The 19,331-nt window shown below is 34.8% G+C and overlaps 2 protein-coding genes across 3 annotated transcripts in view; one reads left to right on the forward strand and one right to left on the reverse strand.

The window, feature by feature from the left end:
- The window catches only part of KIAA2012 (KIAA2012 ortholog), a 160,218-nt gene extending 156,486 nt beyond the window's left edge, over nt 1-3,732 (forward strand). For both annotated transcript variants that reach the window (XM_072617302.1, XM_072617303.1), the window contains one exon: nt 1,099-3,732. The gene's annotated coding sequence lies outside the window, so the exon portion shown is untranslated. The remainder of the gene's footprint in view (nt 1-1,098) is intronic.
- Nucleotides 2,962-19,331, reverse strand: part of SUMO1 (small ubiquitin like modifier 1) — a 43,501-nt gene continuing 27,131 nt past the window's right edge. Inside the window, exons 2-5 of the mRNA XM_072617304.1 lie at nt 16,746-16,820; nt 12,554-12,631; nt 4,201-4,272; nt 2,962-3,809 (exon numbers count right to left, since the gene is read on the reverse strand). Of these exons, the coding sequence (XP_072473405.1) occupies nt 3,741-3,809; nt 4,201-4,272; nt 12,554-12,631; nt 16,746-16,820 (294 nt within the window). The 3' untranslated portion in view covers nt 2,962-3,740. The remainder of the gene's footprint in view (nt 3,810-4,200; nt 4,273-12,553; nt 12,632-16,745; nt 16,821-19,331) is intronic.

Genomic DNA, 19,331 nt, shown 5'->3' on the forward strand with positions numbered 1-19,331 from the left:
ATTTACTTTAGTGTCTATAGACACTTTTTTGCTTTGCATCCATATTTAATTAAACCTTCTAAGATCATACCTGGGAGCTAATTCAGAAAAAAAAAATGCCTTTCTTTTTAAATAACATTGTTGACAGTCTTTGTTATGCCCCATTGGACCCCATTAACCTACTAAACTCTGGTCAAAAGCAGGAATGTTTAGGGTACTTTTTCTAAGCTTGATTTTATAAGGAAATGCTCTGCTCTATTTGTGTACCATAGGATATTTAAGGGAAACCTAGAAGTCTTCAGCCCCCAAATGCTCAAGGAGTAATGAGTTTTGTCCAGGCTCATGACATTAGAAGTCTATCATTATAAAGAAACTCGGGTAACTAAAGTCCACAGGAACACTGTAATTGACACCTTTAATTGTCTAATATTCATTAATATGCCACTAAATCAGATTTTCATTACTACTGGTAGAAGGTCACTTTAAAGTACCTTCTAAGTGTTCTTGGAATTGCCATCCTTCCTAAAAAAAATAGGAGAAAATAAACTCAATTAGCATTTATTAAGCATCTACTATGTGCCAGGAACTGCACTAAACACTAGAATACAAAGAAAAGCAACAGGCAGTCCCTGCTCTCAAGTTCACTTTCTTAGGTAGAAGATGGCATGCAAAAAAGCTATATATGTACACAGAGTATGTTGCGAATAATCTCAGAGCGAAGGCACCAAGATTAAAGAGGACTGGGAAAGGCTTCTTGTAGAAGTTGGGACTTTAGGTATCATATAGAATCTTACAAACTGGCAGGGGTCTTTGAGGTCATCTAGTCCCACTGCCCACCCAGTGCTGGAATCCCTTCTATACTATCCCTAAGCAGAGGTATTCCCACCACAACTTTAACACTTCTACTTACAAGTACAAAATTTCATGAGGCAGTTCATTCTAATGTTGGACAAAATGTTCTTCTATGTGTGGAGCCCAAAAGGGACTCATTCGAAGTTCCATCTTAAAAAAATAGGTGCTCCAAAGAGAATATGAATTTATGTCCTATATAAAATAGAGAATTAGATAAGGTTTATACATGTGTATGCATTTTCTATGTATGTGTATGTCTTTCTTTAGAATTCTTCTTAATCTACTCCTTATACGAAGTTAAAGCTCAAGTGACCATAAATCCAGATCTTCTTCTATGCCTGAACTGAAGAGATGCTAAAAAGAAATTTTAAGTAGAGGTCAAATGGAAATTATTTGTCACTGAACAGACCTGACGCCTCATTCATTAAGGCCATTCCAAACAAATGAGTAAAAGCCTCAAGGAAAGGTGATCTGGGGATTATATTACATGTTCTTTTTAAGGTTCATTTCTGCATGTCATTTCCTCTACAATGCTATTCCTACACAAGGACTTTTTTCCTGTGACAGTCTCAAATTGAAGAGGAATTAATAGTGTACACATGGAAGTTAACATTGCTGCTAGGTTACGTTACTACTGGGCAATCATAATTTTCAATATGATGTTGTTATTTTACTGACAACCTTGCTTTAGGTAGATCAGACCAGAAAACAGGTCAGACAATATGTATGGCTTCATGGCCCCTACACTGAGAAATAGAAAAGGTAGATCTAAACAGCCTGTCTCTGGTTTGTGCTACTTTATGAAGGGGCCAGTGAAATGAATCAACCAAGCAAAACAGAATTAAGGAAAAACCAATTCCTCTTTCATTTTACAAACTGTTTACACTGAAATTTATTTTCTCCTTAATACACCAAATACATACACCTGAAATCTAACCACAGGGTCAACGTACAATAAGTCTTGAGAAGGATCACCTAAGTTAAAATCAAGAAATTTCCTTCCACTGCCCAGCATATCAAAACATTCAAAATACGAGTCCTGAATGTAGCAAAATAATGTATTGTTTCCAAATAGTTAAATTATTCAACTGAGATTACCAATTGAGACTTTAAAAGATACAATTCTATGCTTTAAAAAACATGGTTTAATTCTTTCTTATATAACAGTTTAATACTTTGCCAAGTATTTAATTACAGGTGCTAAACGAACAGTTCAGCATTCGATTCTCTAATAACTTATTCAGATATTATGTATGTGTGAAGAAAACTAAGTTTTCTAAAGTCATAGATACAGGAATATATTAATGTGGCAAAATGGTTCAATTCCTTTGTTTTCCAATTAACTGAGTTTAGTAGAATATGTGAGATAATAGTTTATGAAATGCGTACTTCATAGCAGAAAAGTTTGAAGCTCAGCTATTGCCCAAAACACTTCATCTGTTTTTTTCAAGCGTGTTCAGCTGATTTTTACCTGTCAAATCTGGAAGGTTAACGTGACTTAGAATCAAGCTCAACATGAAATGAGATGTTATAAACATTTTTTTGTGTGTGTTGAATGGATCACAGGAAAACAGTCCTCTAATCTGAAACAAGTTGTTTTTTTTTTTAATTTTATACAAAGTGTCAATCTTTCAAATGACTAAAAGAAAAAAAATCAAAGAAAGGTATACAATCTATAAGTATAGCAGACTTTAACTTAGCAGGAAACAATCTGTGTTAAAAAGAGTATTAAAATTATCACTATAGATTAAGGATTTACATAAGACTTTGGAGCATCATTCATTATTTACAGCAAACTCCCACTTATCTAGAACTGGGAAAGGTACTATTTCTGGTTAGCTGAAAAATTACTATGTAGACAGACCCAATTTTTAAAAAATCAGAATACAATAACATACTTAACACAGAAGCTACATTGGACACAATTTAGTATTTGTAGGCAGATTCAGAAGGTATTTCACAGTCTGGTGATGTAGGTTTAATATGACAACAATCACAACAGAGTACTGAAGAACATGACTATTTAGACTCAAAATTAATAGATGTCTACTGTACTGTTAAGAATAATTGTCTGGCATGTTTGTTTTTAGTTTTTCTGCAAATCTGAAAAGAAAAAGAACATTAATACAATTTTTACAAATATTTTGTTTATTTTAATGAAGCTGGTACAGATAATGTCCATTTAAAACCCATGTCCCAGGCCAAAAAGTACAATAAAGTCAAAAGATAGCAGTGGTCTGCTACATACATTTCTGCATCAATACCTTTATTAATTGCTAATGGAAAATTAGTAACTTTTCTGGGTTCTTCTGACAAGATTTAAAATCGTAAAATGGTTTGTCTCTTCAGTGAAGCACCTCTGGAGTTAGTCATGACTGTAACCTGATCTATCATCTCCATTTCCAACCTGATATTCCTCTTCTGGTCCAGGCCATCAGATTTGTTAAAAAGTAGCTTCAAATTAAGGAAACATCATTTTTCCACAGTTCAGTCCTCTGAAAAACTTCCATCGCCCACTGAAAGTTATAGTCCAGGAGTGAAGCAATGACACACCAGAACTTCAGGGTCAATATGAAAGTCATTTAGAACACTCGCTCTGGCAGATCTTATCACCTTCAAGCCTGCAATGCACAGTCCTAGTGAATGTGGCATGTATGTACATACACGTATTTCAAAAAAGATGGTAGGGAAGTAGGAAGGGAGCTGCGGCTTGATCACAAGAGTTCAGCACAATGAAAACAAATGATAGTGTATAATGAGCACTAGAATTCAAAATACCAGACTTTGAAAGTAAGACTCCCAGAGATAGGGTGCCAGTTTCAATTCAGTGTCAAACACCACATTACAAAAGAACTATTGTTTAAAAATAAAAAAGGATTAAGGGAAAAGGAAAAAAAAAAACAGATGATCTAAACTGCTGAATGACCCCCTGTCTGTTCCTGATAAACTTCAATCACATCTTCTTCCTCCATGCCCAGCTGTGGGAAAAAAGAAAAATGTAATTTAATAGTAGGACAAAGAGCTATTTTTAAATTGAATTTAATTAATGGCATTATATAAATTTCTTCTACCTATTTTCTAAATGTGTAAAGATATAGAACTGAACCACAGTCTCACTGCTGAACATGCCATACTAGAGGAATATTTGGCCATGTTCACCAAAGGAGCCAGATGTAGCTAAGTATACAAACAAACTCATAGCTTTATGATTATATCTCCGTATTTTAAAAAATAGTATTTTCTGAAAGAAATAAATAGGGAACTTCATTCAAAAAAATTGCTCTGTCATCACAATTTAAATTACATTTTAGTATAAAAGAGCTTTAAAATAAATTTTACTTGGTCATTCCCAGTAAAGACTGTACTCACCTCTTTTGGAGTATGATTATCAGCAATTCTCTGACCTTCAAAGAGAAACCTGAGTGAGTTCATTGGAACACCCTAAAAAAAAAAAAAAAAGTTTTTGAAAAGAGGTATTTAGAAAAGCACATTAGCTTTAAGTGTTTCTCACATAAAATTACAAACTCTGATTCTCCAATAAGTTGCAGAGAACTAATCAGCCATAAAATTAAAACTGTAACATTGACATACTCAAAAAGAATACTCCTTGCAATGAAGGGAACACAATGTTAGTAAAAAGTCAAACTCAGAAACTCCCAACATTATAGGCAAATTTTACTTTAAGCAGACCTAAGTGTCTTCCAACAGCTGCCAGCTGAGCTATAGAAAGGCCCTGGTGACCTAGACACCACTCCCAATCAAATTAGACATTAGAATTAACAATAGCTGAGAGGAAAGAATGAACACATTACTTGCTATCTGGTGCAAATTAGTGACTACTTACATCATCTACAAACAAGAAAATATCTTTAGGCTAGGAATTCCTACTTAATAACCTAAGGTAGTGGCGTAGCTACTGTGGCTAGTTATACATTCAAGACCCATAAGGTCAAAGAGGATTATTAAAAAAAAAAAAAAGATACTGACTCTATTTTAATATATTTTGGGTCTATATACTTAATATATATTTTGGATCCACACCAGTGAGCAAACTACTTTAGCCGATGAAGATCAGCACTGGTTCTGTGATTTACAGTCTTAAAGAACAAGGCCAGGATCACATACCAGAATGTGTCTGAGGTGAAACTTGGACCAGAGTCTTCTCTGACTCTGAGACGAGCTCTCTACCCACTATACCATGCGATCTTTATATTTAAAAAAAAAAAATTCTTTTATTTAAACATATATGTGCTTTAATTACATGATTTGATTTTATGTATGCTTTTTATATTAAATTTTAATACATATATGCATTTAAATGAATCTGAGATCGTGTAAATTGATTATCCATATGAATTATAGGGGACACACAAAAGAATTAAATGAAAGTAAACTGACAAAGGCAGAAGTAGAAATAAAACTCTAAAGTACAATGGAAGTCAATGGAAAAACAGGATTCACTATGCAAATATTTATTTTCTAGGGTTTTGGGTGAAGAAATCTCATTATTACATGGTTCTGATAAATTTAGCTTCCTATTCATTTCATACAAAAACAAGAATTGTCTAAAGTCTGAGAATCACTGAAAACACATCCTAAGTCATGAAAAAGAAAAATGGAACCAGCTCTCAAAAGCTGTAGCTTTTTAGAAAGGCGACCTTTGTGCATTAAATGCTTCTCCTTGCTTAGCTGTGTTCTATTTGGGATTGAGGCTCAATTTTCATCTTTGCTCTGTGGCTTTCCTTGAAAACTTTTTTTACAGCAATAAAGGAAAACAGTATCAATTGCCCTTGGTTACTGACAAGTTAATATATTACAATTTTTTTCCAGTGTAGAGATAAAAAATGAGAAAGATCTGCTAAATTTTTTTCCTTTCAGAGTTAAGCTACCAATTAACAAGCTAATACTTTGTTTAAAAATATTTATTTCCCATTACGGACTCATATAACCAACAATATACCAACATTATTAAAATATTTAAAAATTAAAACTCAATTGTCACCATCCTAAAACTAATCATATTAACTTATTTGTCCAAACTGAATCCCTATTAATGAACTCATTTTGTCTGAACAGGCTGTCTTCCAAAAAGTTTACACTTATTCCTGTGTATTTGCAACTCAGAATGCATTTTTGTGAATGGTGGTTAAAGTTCCTATGTCAGCTCACAAAAACCTACTTAGCCCTTGATATAACTGAATCTTACTGCTGTACTAAAAATACAACTACATAGTTCTATTTCTTCAGGAAAATGCATTCATAATTTCAATTTGGTGTGCGAGGAACACATTCTCTTTCACCAGAGCAGGAGACTGCCCTTCCCTCCTTCCCACTTCCCCCAACCATGAGGACATTCCTAATTCTAAGCAAGTGGAGATCCAGGACTAAAGAAGTGGCTCAAAGAGGCGCAGGGGCTGAGGGTGGAAAAATCTTGCCTCATGGAGTTAGGGGCATAAAACTAGGAAACCAATTGTTGTACATTTCTCAGCAGGAGCCAAGAGCGCCAGGAACTGGTGAGCCCACTTCCATTTCCACAATCACCTCCTGAAAATTCCAACCAAGGTTTCTTTCTCCTGGACAACTTCTCCCTCCCCCCTCCTCAAATCACAACTTTCCCTTCCCTGAAACAAATCTATGTCCTTTTGAAGTTCTCTAAAGGTTTTTCTTAGTGGCAACAATGGGAAATTGGGGGTATGGAACACTGTATAAAATGTCAGGGTTTTTTTTTCGTATTTTAGGTTATATTATATAATATATATTGTATGTTATTAATATATAATACATATATAATGAAAATATGTGTATTGTATGTTATTGTTACATATGTACATATAGGTATATATGTATATATATAATATATAATAAATATATAACTATATATATATTTTTGCTGAACAGTTTCGTTCTGTCTGCCTCGGTTTCCTCATCTGTAAAATGGAGTTCACAACAGTGCAAGGTTATTGTGAGAGTCAAAACAGTTATGTTTGTAACGTGCTACATAAATGTCAGCTGGCTGCCATTATCACCCAATCCCCACCCTACTATCCCCTCTTCCCCCTTTCTCTTTTGCCTAAGAAGGCTAAGCCAGGACTTTATAGTGGACTTCCCCAGATCTCAATAATAACCATACATATTTCTACAGTGCTTTAAGGTTTACAAAGGATTTTCCTCACAAAAACCCTATGAAGCTGGGAGACAAGGGCTATTATCCTCATCGTGTACATGACCTGTACAGTCCAGCGCTCTTTACATAAGCCACGCTGTTTCTCTCCTGCACTAGCTCGCCCCTCAAATACTGCTTTCAGCAGAGGCAGAGTGTGGATAATATTACTACGTGAACATGAGAGCTACAACAATTATTAAACCCTGGAGAGAAAGATAACATATGTAGGAAAGAATGGTGGGCTTCAGGGAACATAAGAAGCTAAAATAAGATTTAGCTCTATTTCAGAGTAAGACTCTAATTCTCCTGGATATTCCCTCAGAAAGGAGCTGCTGGGGAAATGGGGCTGAGGCTGGGGCTGCTGCCTAGGAAACCAGCTCTAAGACTAGAGAAGCCTGCAGAAAGGTTAGCGAAGACATCTCCCCCTCCCCTTCTTGCCATTGTTGGCCCTGCAGTCAGCAGATCTGCTTGAATGGATGCTGGGCCAAGGAGAGAGGCTGAGCTAGTTGGGAAGGGGTCATCTCATTAGCTGAGTGGCACTGAGGAAGAAAAAAAAAGAAATATCAAAGAAGCAACAACCTGTAGAAAGCATGTTTCCTATGAAAGAGAGCTGGCAAAATGAAGGCTGCCAATCCCAGGTGACGAGGGTGGTAGAGGTTATTGTTTAGTCATTTTTCAATCATGTCCAACTCTTTCTGACCCCGCTGGGATTTTTCTTGGCAAAGATACTGGAGTGACTTGCCACTTCCTTCTCTAGCCAATTTTACAGATGAGGAAACTGAGGCAAACAGGGTTGAGTAACTTGCCCAGGGTCACACAGCTAGTAAGTGTCTGAGACCGGATTTGAACTCCTGAAGATGAGTCCAAGCCCAGCACTCTATTCACCGTAACCACCTAGCTGCCCAACGACCAGTGTTAAAGAACCGTAATTGTACAGACTGCCAATTCAAAAGAAGAATCCTCCTGTAGCAAAAATCAGCACAAGAAGGGCTAATAGAAATTAAAAAATAAACCTAATTATGACAATCTGACAAGACTGTTGAGAGAAGACAGTCAGAGGCATCCAGATAGGTAATGATAGTGATAGGTGGAAAATGGATTACATTAAATCAGAAATTTTGTTTTAAAATATAAATGGGTCTAAACCTACAACAAAGTTGAGGAACATTTTTTTTCGGAGTGCTTCTATACTGTCTTTCCTGGAAGCCAAATGACTTGCCCAGAAGCAATCAAATGTACATTTTTTTCTCACCCAAGACCACCATGGGAAGAGGGAAAAATTCCTTCTCAAGGAGAAACCAAAAATGTATATACACTAAGTGAAGAATGTTCTATTTTAAAACCATAAATAGGAGAATTTGTTCCTCCTTTGCATCATGGATGGATGATCAAGTTATGGAAAAACAGAACTGTAAAAGTCTCAGTTTCTTATTTAAATAAAGGAAAATCTGGAAAACTGGAAGGTACCAACTCAACTGAACATGGATTTCCAGGTTAAATGCTCATTTCTGAATATAAACAATAGAAATAAAAATAATGTACATTTGTGTATAGTCTTTTAAGTTACATGCAACACTCTCCTCAACAACAAAAAAAAACCTATGAAATAAGTAGTATTCTATAAATTAAGGTGTTTTTCTTAATCCTAAAAACAGAATGTTGCTTCTTTTACTAGATCAATATAAGAATTACAGATGTAACAGATTTGACCAAGGTCACACAGCTTGAAAGTGATAAAACTCAAATTTGACCAGGTCCTCTGACTTCAATCTCATTCCTTTTCTACTGCACATGCTGACTCTTTAAGATTTAGAAGCAAGTCCCTATTATATTAGGTGAACACTTCGAGGACAATGAAGTTATGGATAGTTTGCAATCTTTAGTGTTGGAAGGATTACACACATCAATAAATCCACTGAATTACAGAAATAATTATGAAACATCCCAATAACCAAAAGTTATAATTCCTCCTCATTTTGGAATTCAGTCACATGTAATTAAAATAAACAGTATGGAATAGTGGAAAGAACCACTTCATTGGTCATGAAGTCATAAAACTTGATTTCAAGTCTAGTTGTCGTACTAAGACCCTAGGCATGCTATGTAACTTGTTTTTCAATTTTCTCACAGATTAAAGAAGAATAATGATACTGCCTGTAAGAGGGATAAAAACTTTGAAAATCTCCTTAACCGCAGTCAGGGGGGAGGAGGAAGGAAGGGATGGAACACTGGACACAGAGATGTGGGCGGGTGGAGGAGGGGAGAGGGTGTAAGGGAGAGAAAGAAGAATAAACTAGGGAAACAGGATGGGGGGAGGGGGGGCTTAAGCAAGTTTTTCTGATAAAGGCCTCATTTCTCAAATATATAAAAAATGGAGTCAAATTTATAAAAATAAGAGCCATTCCCCAATTGATAAATGGGCAAAGAATATGAAGAGGAAGTTTATTGACAGTTATATGAAAAAGTGCTCTAAATCACTATTGACTAGAGAAATGCAAATTAAAGCAATTCTGAGGTATCCCCTCACACCTATAAGATTGACTAATATTACAGGAAAGGTAAATGACAAATGGTGAAGGAGATGTAGGAAAATTGAGACACTAACACTGTTGGTGGAATTGTGAACTGATTCAACCATTCTAGAGAACAATTTGCAACTATGCCCAATGGGCTATAAAACCATGCAAACCCTTTGACCCACCAATATCACTACTAGGTCTGTATACCAAAGAGATTAAAAACAAAAAAGAAACGGGCCTATATGTACAAAAATATTTATAGCAGTTCTTTTCTGGTGGCAAAGAATTGGAAATTGAGGGGATGCCCATCAAGTGGGGAATGACTAAACAAATTGCTGTATATGATTGCAATGGAATTCTTTTGTGCTATAAGAAATGATAAGCAGGATGCTCTCAAAAAACCTGGAAAGACATGAACTGATGACAAAGTGAGATGAGGAGAACCAGGAGAACACTGTACACAGTAACAGCAATACTGTACCATGACGGACAGTGAAAGATTTAGCTTTTCTCAGCAACACAATGATCCAAGACAACTCTGAAGGACTAAGGATGGAAAAATGCTATCCATCCCCAGAGAAAGAACTAATGGAGTCTGTACAGATCAAAACATACTTTTATTTCTGGGGGAGAGGGGGAGGTTGTGGTTATGTTTTCTTAAAACCACATAACTGATATGGAAATGTTTTGCCTCATTGCACAAGTGTTAACACATCAAACTGCTTGCCTTCTCAATAGGGGGAGAGAATTTGGAACTCAAATTTTTAAAAAATGAATGTTAAAAATTGTTTTTACATGTAATTGGGGGCAAAGTAAACACTAAAAAAAATTTTTATGTTTGGAAGAAAAAATCTAACTGACTTTATTTCTGTAACTCTAAAATGAAAGACAGATTCTGCTGAACTATTTGTTATTATATTCATTAATCAGGATATAACACAAAAAAAGCAATGAAGAACACTGTATGTGTGTGTGTGCGCGCACGTGTGTGTGTGTGTGTACGCACGCATGTATGTGTTTTGTCTAGTGATAAGCTCATAGGTTTCAAATTAGAAGGAACTCATTCTCTTTCCCAAAGTCAATCAGGAAGCAAGGATTTAGATTGAGATCCTGTGTCTCCCACGCTAATATTCTTCTGCTGCACTACAATTTAAATGAATGCATTTGTAATATTGATAAAACTATAAAAGTGAAACATGTTTTGGTGGACAAAGAACTACTATTTTGTGAGTAATATGTAAAATAGCTGTTTTTCAGCCGCAATTTCTATCTCACAGGATTGTTGTGGAGAACAAATGAGATGATGTACATAAAGTGCTTTGTAAAGTTAAAAACACTATGGCATTTAAAAGATGATGACTACTTGACAACTATAGCAGGGAGTCTAGATTAGATAGATAGTCCCACTTAGCTCTAAATATCATTTAAAATTTTCTCAAAAAAATTGATTTAAAATTTGGTTTATTTGAATGCACATAGAAATTAATCATAACTTCAAACAATACGGGAACAAGAAAATGTCGGAAGATCACAGGATTTAGAGCGGAAGGGATCTAAGTGATCACCTACTCAAATACTTTTATTTTACTTGAAGAAACCAAGCCCCCAAAAAGTGACTTTCCCTCAAAACCTTAAATTGATAAGTATTTATTAAGCACTTGTGTGCTGAAACTATAGAGTTGTGTATGGATTGATGAGTAAATAAAATTTTAAAAGAAAACCGAAACACATCCAACATCTATGAATAAGTACAAGCTGGATGGGTGAAATTCAATTTCACTTAGGCTGATAACATAGTAAAAGCTTTTACTCTTTTGAAGTAATGGGAGCGATCCTAGTTTGACTTAAAAGCATGAATTACAAAATAGTTTTAGAAGGAATAAGTTTTAGTACCAGAATACACATATTAACTAAACTAGAAACCTGCTAGAAGGCATTAAATAATCTGCTTTAAGCAAATAAGAATACATTTAATTAGGATGTCATTTACTGCATGTTGATATGGATGATTAAAAAGTATTTGTTTTAATCAACATTTTAAACAGCTATCATCCTTGACTCTAGAGACTAGGTTGTTTTTTCAGACCTTTCCATACTATGGAAGTAAATAACTAACCTAGTAATACTGCGTAAATTGCTTCATCACAAATTCTGAATGAATAGGATTCTGTCCTAACAACTAGTTCTTTAACGTAAACAGAAATGACATTTCCAATAGGTCTATCCACTTTTCTTACCTTTCCTTCTGTGAATTCTCTCTATATAAATGACTTATGAAGAATTTACACAAGGTAATACAGAACACCGAAGATGAAGTTTTATAATATAACTGATTAAATTGAGTCACGCTCACTAGCCATCTAAACAATTTCATTTATTCAAGTTACCAAGCCCATTTATCTCCTAAAAATTATGGAAACACTTCTAAAGAAAATGTACTCTAAAGAAATCAACTATAGATCCAATAACAAGATATATACTGGAAATACAAGTATTTCTGAATATCTGGCACCAAAATTTTCATTAGACTTTAAACATCTAGAGTTAATATAGTAGTATCAGTTAGTATTGGTAGTTTCACTAACAAATATTATACAACTCATTAAGTAGTGATCCTTGGGGCTATGTAGAGGATAACCAACTCAAAGTATAAACACTTAAATCTAACAGGTAGACCTAAAAAAGTATAAGCCTTAAGAAATTCTATTCCAAAAACTAAGAATAAAATTATCTTTAGTTTTAAATGCATCAGTGAGCCAACATATAGAAAATTTAATAATTAGTTATGATTTAATACCTAGCATTTGAATAGCACTTAACATTTCAAAATTTCACTTTTATTATAAATTCTCAACAAAAAATGGCCCACATCAAGTAAATCCCAGCAAATACGGCAAAAGTAATGCTAGTGTCCTTCCCAAGTTATTAATCGCTAAAGGAATGAAAGGAAACAATTTTTCCTATAGTTATTCTTTCTCAAACAATTTTAAAAGTTTTTTTCCTGATAAAAAGAAATTGTACTATATTGTACTATACAAACCTGTCTTTGACAGTATGATTCTTTGAGTTTCTTGAGATGTGTTGTCATTTTCACCTTGAAGTGAATTTCACTGCTGTCCTAAGAACAGAAAAGAAAAAAGTTACTTCTTTTTATTTGGCTTCTTTTATTTGGTCCCAAATGATTTTATTGCAAGTAATATTTTCACTAATGCTTCAAAAATATTTATAAATGGCTTTGTAAACATAGTTCCTAATCACATCTCACTCCACCCCCTGAAAAGCTACCCCAATGTGAATCTTTATCTCTTCTTAAAAAATGAAGGGGGAATATTAAGGGGAAACCATGAAGAAAAATAAGATGGCTGATGGGGGGAGAGAAGTTTTACAGTACTAGATTGCAAAATAAAGCAAAAAAAATTATCAAAACTATTTGGTACTCATCTCATACCTATCAGAAATGACAAATGCAGGAGATGAGGAAAGACAGGTGCACTAATACACTGTTGATAGAGACGTGAATTGATCCAACCATTCTAAAAAAATAATTTGAAACTAAAACTGTGCATACCCTTTGACCTAAAAATACTACTACTAGGCCTGTATTCCAAAGAGATCAAAGAAAAAGGACCTATACGTACAAAAAGATTTATAGTATCTTTTTGTGGTGGCAGAGAATCGGAAATTGAGGGAATGTTCATCAATTGGGGAATGGCTGAACAAGTTGTGGTACGATTGTGATGGACTACTACTGCCTTTCAGAAGATAATGAGCTCTGTATGGACATGCTGAGTTTCAGCCATTTACTTAACATACAGGCAGTCGGTGACGTAGGATTAGAAATGAGGAGGGAGTGGTTTCAGAAAAGCATGGCAAGACCTATATGAACTTATGCAAAATGAAGTGAGAATAACTGGAAGATCATTGTACACTCTAACAGCAATGCTGTAATGATGACCAACTATGAAAGACTTGGCTACTCAATATGGCGATGCAAGACAACACCAAAGGACTGCTGATGGGAGAATGCTATCCCACCTCCAGAAACAACTGATGACCTCAAAATATGCAAAATGAAGTGCAAAGTAAAGTATATAATCTTCTCACTCTATTTTTTAAATATAGCTAATATGGTAATATGTTGCTTGACTTCTCAGTGGGTGAGGGAGAGGGTGGGGGGAAGGGAGGGAAACAATTTAGAACTCAAAATTTAAAAAGAAAAGAATGATTAAAATAAAAATTTTTGAGCAAGAAAAAAACCTATTTGATTTTGCATAACAAGCAGAAAAGTAAGTCAATGAAACAAAAACCTTAGAACCAAAAAACATGCAAAACAAAATCCTATTTGATAAACCCAAGATTATAAACTAGAGAAAAGAACAGCTGAGTATTATCACTAAGGAAATCAAAGCAGGACAAAAAAGTTTAGGCCCACAATTCATACCATCTATTTCAATAAACTCCAACTGATATATGATCTTATAAAAAGAGAGAGAAACATTAAAATGGGAGAAGAGAAATAATTTGGTTATCCCAATTTTGGAAAGGAAAACTGTACCAAAAAGTAAAAGAAATTTACTAGACAAAAATGGATGAATGACTATGTAAGAGCACTTGTACAATAAAGAGAAATATCACCAAAATATATTTAAAGGTAGATTGGGGAGGGATTTTGTGGTAAATGTTACCTGATAAAAATCTGACATTCTCAATCATGATACTGATACAAATTTATAAGAATGCATATGCTATAGTAGAAAGAAAACTGGCTCTGGAAGATCAGGGTTCAATGATGGTTCTGCCACTTTGGACAAGTTCCTCAATCTTTCTGAGCCTCAGTCTCCTAATCTATTAAGTGATGAAATAAATCGAATGATCTCCAAAGTCTCTTCCAGCTTTAAATTCTAGAATCCTACCAATCCCTTGATCATTAAATGTTTTTTAAATAGAATATGAACAGATAATTCTCAAAGGAAGAAACACAAGTAGTTAACAATTACTTGAAAACTGTTCAAACTCTCAGAGAAATGGAAATTAAAATAACTCTTTTGTACTACTTTATACCCATCAAAACATGAGCCAGATAAAGAAAGCACACAGGATCACTCACTGTAAACAGGTTTTCAAAGAAAAAGAAAAATTCAACGTTGGTGAACTACAGGAAAACAGGCTTACTATTACATTACTAGTAGACATGAGAACAACTTTCAATACTTATCATAACACTTGAGCCAGTGATCACATTTTTAGGACTGTGTATTACTAAAAGAAAAAATATCTCTCTGCACAAAAAATGTTCATAGATGCTTTGATATAATAATGAAAAATTAGAAACAATCTGTGTTTCCTAGCATTAGTCAAAATCTTGGCTCTTTGTCCACTATAAATGCCAAGCAGCAGAGTTATCCAAAGGCAATAAATAAGGAGTCACTGAAGATTTTTTCTATCAGATAATAACAATGATAAAATCTTTAGGAAGATTATTTTGGCAGCTGTGTGGAAGATGAATTAGAGAAGGTAAAGATCAGAAGCTGCGAGACCTTAAGAGGCCATTGCAATAATGCAAGTAAGTGGAGATAAGGGCTTGAACTAGGGTGGTGATCATGTGGGAAAAAAAATGAGGGAGAGAAATGTAAGGTAGAATTGACAAGATTTGGCAACTGAATAGATATGGGGAGGAAGATAGAGAAGAGTTAAGAGCAGTTAAGTTAAAAAAACAGTTAAGAATAACTTCAATACCATGAACCTAGAAGACTGAAAGGATGGTGATGCCTTCAATGAAAGCAGGGAAGTTTGGAGTAGATTTCAGAAGATAATGAATTCTGTATGGACATGTTGAGTTTGAGCTGTTTACATAACAACCAGGTAGGAAGTTCTAACAAGCAGCTGGTGATTTAAGATTAGAACTCAGAAGAGAGGTTAAGGCTGGATATATAGATTTGGGAGCCATCTACATGGAGATGATAATTTAACCAATGGCAGTGGATGAGATCACCAAGAAAATGTATGAAAGGGGCCCAGGCCAGAAACCCAAACCCTAACCCTAACCCTAAATGCCTCAGTGGCAAATAGTTGGAAGTGAGATATGAATTAGGAAACAGCAGTCAAATAGGTCAGAGGAGAATCGAGAGAGTAGTGCCACAAAAGCCAAAAGAAGAGAGAATCCAAGGGGATGAAACAGTCAAGCACAAAAAGTTACAGAGAAGTTGAGAAGAATGAAGATTGAGAAAGGCTATCAGGATTTAACAATTAAAAAATCACTAGAGCAAGTACCTTCAGTTGAGTGGTAATATCATAAACCAGACTGCATGGGATTGAAAGGCAACAGAGGTAAGTAAATAGAGTCAATCGTATACAGACCTTTTTCAGGAACTGTGCCATAAAAGAGAAGAGACTTTCAGGACAACAGGTCAAGAGGACAGCAGAGTCAGTGAAAATTTTTGGAGGGATAGAGTCAACAAATGTTTATTAAATGCCTACTGTGTACCAGGCACAGAAGAAGAACTGGGTGTACTTCCAGGCAGCAGGGAATAATCAACAAGTAAGAAGAAATTAAAGATTAGAAAAAAAGGAGATGATCTTTTAGGAAGAAACAATATAAAACGCAAAAATAGAGCCCTTGGTTTTGGCAAGAAATAAGCAAAGAAGGAAAATGAACAATGATAAAAAAGGCTCTGACATGTTAAACAGTGGAAAAGAAGGAACTCACAATGGATTACCTATATTTTCCTTAAGTATGAGGTGAGGTCCTCTACTAAAATGAAGGGGGTGAAAGGATGGCATAAAATGTAAGAAGTAAAAAGGAGGTGTGGAACTTTTGTGGTAAAGTTAATCAGAGAATAATAAAAGGCCTGGAAAGGCCTGACAAACTAAAATTTTAGATAAAGCTATAAAAATTCCAGTAAGAAGAGTTGTGTGATTTCCCCAGGCTCCATTCAATAGTTCCCCCACCCTAGTAAGAGTGGAAAAGGTATGGTGGGGTTAAGCCAGGGGCTGGATACAGCAAAGTACGAATGGTGATATGAAGAGAAAGCAAAGAATTCAAAGGGAGAGGACAGTATTAAGTAGATCAGTGAAGACGACAGCTAAGGAAGCCAAGAGAGGCCAAAAGGGATTGTAGACTGCAGATCTCTATAAGAATAAATAGGTTTAAGAGGAATTAAAAAAAAAAAAAAAGAAATGAAAGGACAGGAGGTCATGATCATCAGATAGATTGGGTAAATGATGGTACTCACCTGTCCAATGACTTTAAGTTTAATGTATTCTCCTTCTTTCTTTTCCCCCAAGTCCTCAGCAGAGGGCTTTGCTTCCTACAAAAAATAAAATAAAATAAAATATGGTAATTTTCTCATTTTCTACTGAAAAGTAACCATTATCTTTCCTTACAGCAGAAACTCTGTACTGGAAAATACAATTAGCTTTCTTCTGGCATGTGAAATCAGTCCAAAAAAATGATAGTGAGTCTAATTTGGTTTAATCTAAAGCACTAATTTGAGGGAGGAAAGGGAAATGAAGAAATGATAGTTTTGTTTCTATGAATAGTTTTTTTTAAATATAGTCAACTTTTTATTATTCACATTATTCTATATCATTCATATTTTTAATCCTATGTCATATTCCCCTCACTGACAACCATGATTATAACTCACAACTAGCTACATGGTCAGGCTGTGTATGCTCACTTAACCTTAATATTAATAAAAATAAAACAAGACTGAGAAGGAAAATCTGCTGCCAAAATAGGGACATCCATTACAAAGTCAAAGAAAAACTGCTTTGAGATTATCTACCAGTATATATACCAGTGCTCCCTGTAAAGGTGCTGATTATCAAGAATTGAATAGATACCAAAATAGATATACAATAAAAGAAATCATTAGGGAGAATCCAATTTGTTTAGAAAGGTGAGTAGAAAAGAGAGATAAAATATGAATCCCAAACAAAAGACGACTAGGAAGGAAATGAACAGAATTATGAGAAACAGCTTCATCATGATGCACTGCAGTTAAGTAAATGATTCATTTAGGAAATGAATCTCTTGCATTTATTTGAAAGCACTATATACAAATTAATGAGAGAATTCACTATTTCATTAGAAATGTCATTCCTATGTTCTCTAACCACAAACTTTCTGACCACCATATTATTCAGTCATTTAAACTTAAATATATGTTCTTCTACCCTTCATTGCTTCTTCAGAAATTTAACAAACACTTCTCCCCTAAAATCTAACTATATACCATAGTCTAAACATGGGATATATCCACTTGCTTCATGCTAATGACATTAAACCAATAAATCTTACAAAGAACAAAATGTTTACATTCAAGAATTAACAGACTATAATAGACAAACTGTAGCTCTTGTGTATCTATAATAAAAACAGCTTAAATCACAGAACTGGCTTGATGAGTATGAACCCCTGCCTGCTTGTCATGCTGCAGTGTTCTGAATTTTTGCTGACTGCAGCAAAATGGCACAGCAGATAAAAGTAACCTTTTTAGTTGATATAGTGTTTGACCTGAAAGCTAAGAATATAAACTTAGAAAATATTCAGAATATTATCTTGGCACATTCACCTCACATGACTCAGTTCTTACCTTATGAAAAAGAGGACGTTAAAATGGAATCACTGGGGCATTAAGAGGCTAACTAACCTGCCCAATAAAATAAACTAAAACTGTACGATGTAACAGACAGGAATCGTCCCTTCTCCCCTTCCTCTTTCTCCCTTCTGTAAGCCAAGTATTCTCACTTATTTTCACTTGCAAGCTCTAAACTACACTTGTCAATTAGCTACTGTATGGTCTGAAAGAATAAAAAAATTGCTGAAACAGCAAAATGCTGTCTAAGTTATAAAGGTCATCTTCTCTTTGTCACCTCCAATCTGATTTCCTGTATAAAGACCTTTGTGTCCTTCAACTTCTATAAATGTTATTTCTGATTGATTTTACAGACCTGTGTTTATTTTTCTCTTGACTTCAATTAAATCTTCCTGATTCCACTGTGCTTACTCAGTTTGTCTACTTTTCTTGACTTTTACGACTCACCCATGCATTACCCTGATTTTAGCTTGCCTACTTAGTTCTGAGTCATTCTGCTTAGTTGTTTCAATCGTGTCCGACTCTTTGTGACCCCATTTGAGGTTTTCTTGGCAAAGATACTGCAGTGGTTTGTCATTTCCTTCTCCAGCTCATTTTACAATGAGGAAACTGAGGCAAATAGTTGTGAGGCTAGGTTTGAACTCAAGAAGATGAGCCTTCCTGGCTCCAGGACTGTCACTATCAACTCTGACACTTACATAGCTACACCCTACAGTGATAACCTACATGGCTACAATTTCTGATACCCACTTAATACCATGGGTCTTGCCAGAAAACCTGGACTCTGGACCTCACTACCTGCTCTGACCTTTGATATCCATTCTGATCCTATTTCATTCAACCTACTGAAGTAGAAGGTAAAACAGTAACCACTGTATAACATCACAAAATAAAAGTTTTATTTTATACCTACAGTTATGAATTATAATCAACTAAAGATCTCATCAAATTTATTACATTAAATTACTGAGAGTAACAAGAAATATATTTGAATTTCACAAGAATATGTGAGGTGTAGTCTTGAATTTCCAAGCAGGGTCCAGAATGCTACAGTTTTCATCAATTTACTCTGGTATTTACGGTAACAAATAATAATCTTTTACAATGCAACAAAGAGGATACTTTTCCCCAAATTTCCTAAAAATTCTTTCTTCTCTCAAGACTTTACTCATAATATCCTCAGAAACTAAACACCAAAAGAATGATGCTATGCATTAG

The sequence above is a fragment of the Notamacropus eugenii genome, chromosome 6, assembly GCF_028372415.1.
Source record: "Notamacropus eugenii isolate mMacEug1 chromosome 6, mMacEug1.pri_v2, whole genome shotgun sequence".
NCBI lineage: Eukaryota > Metazoa > Chordata > Mammalia > Diprotodontia > Macropodidae > Notamacropus > Notamacropus eugenii.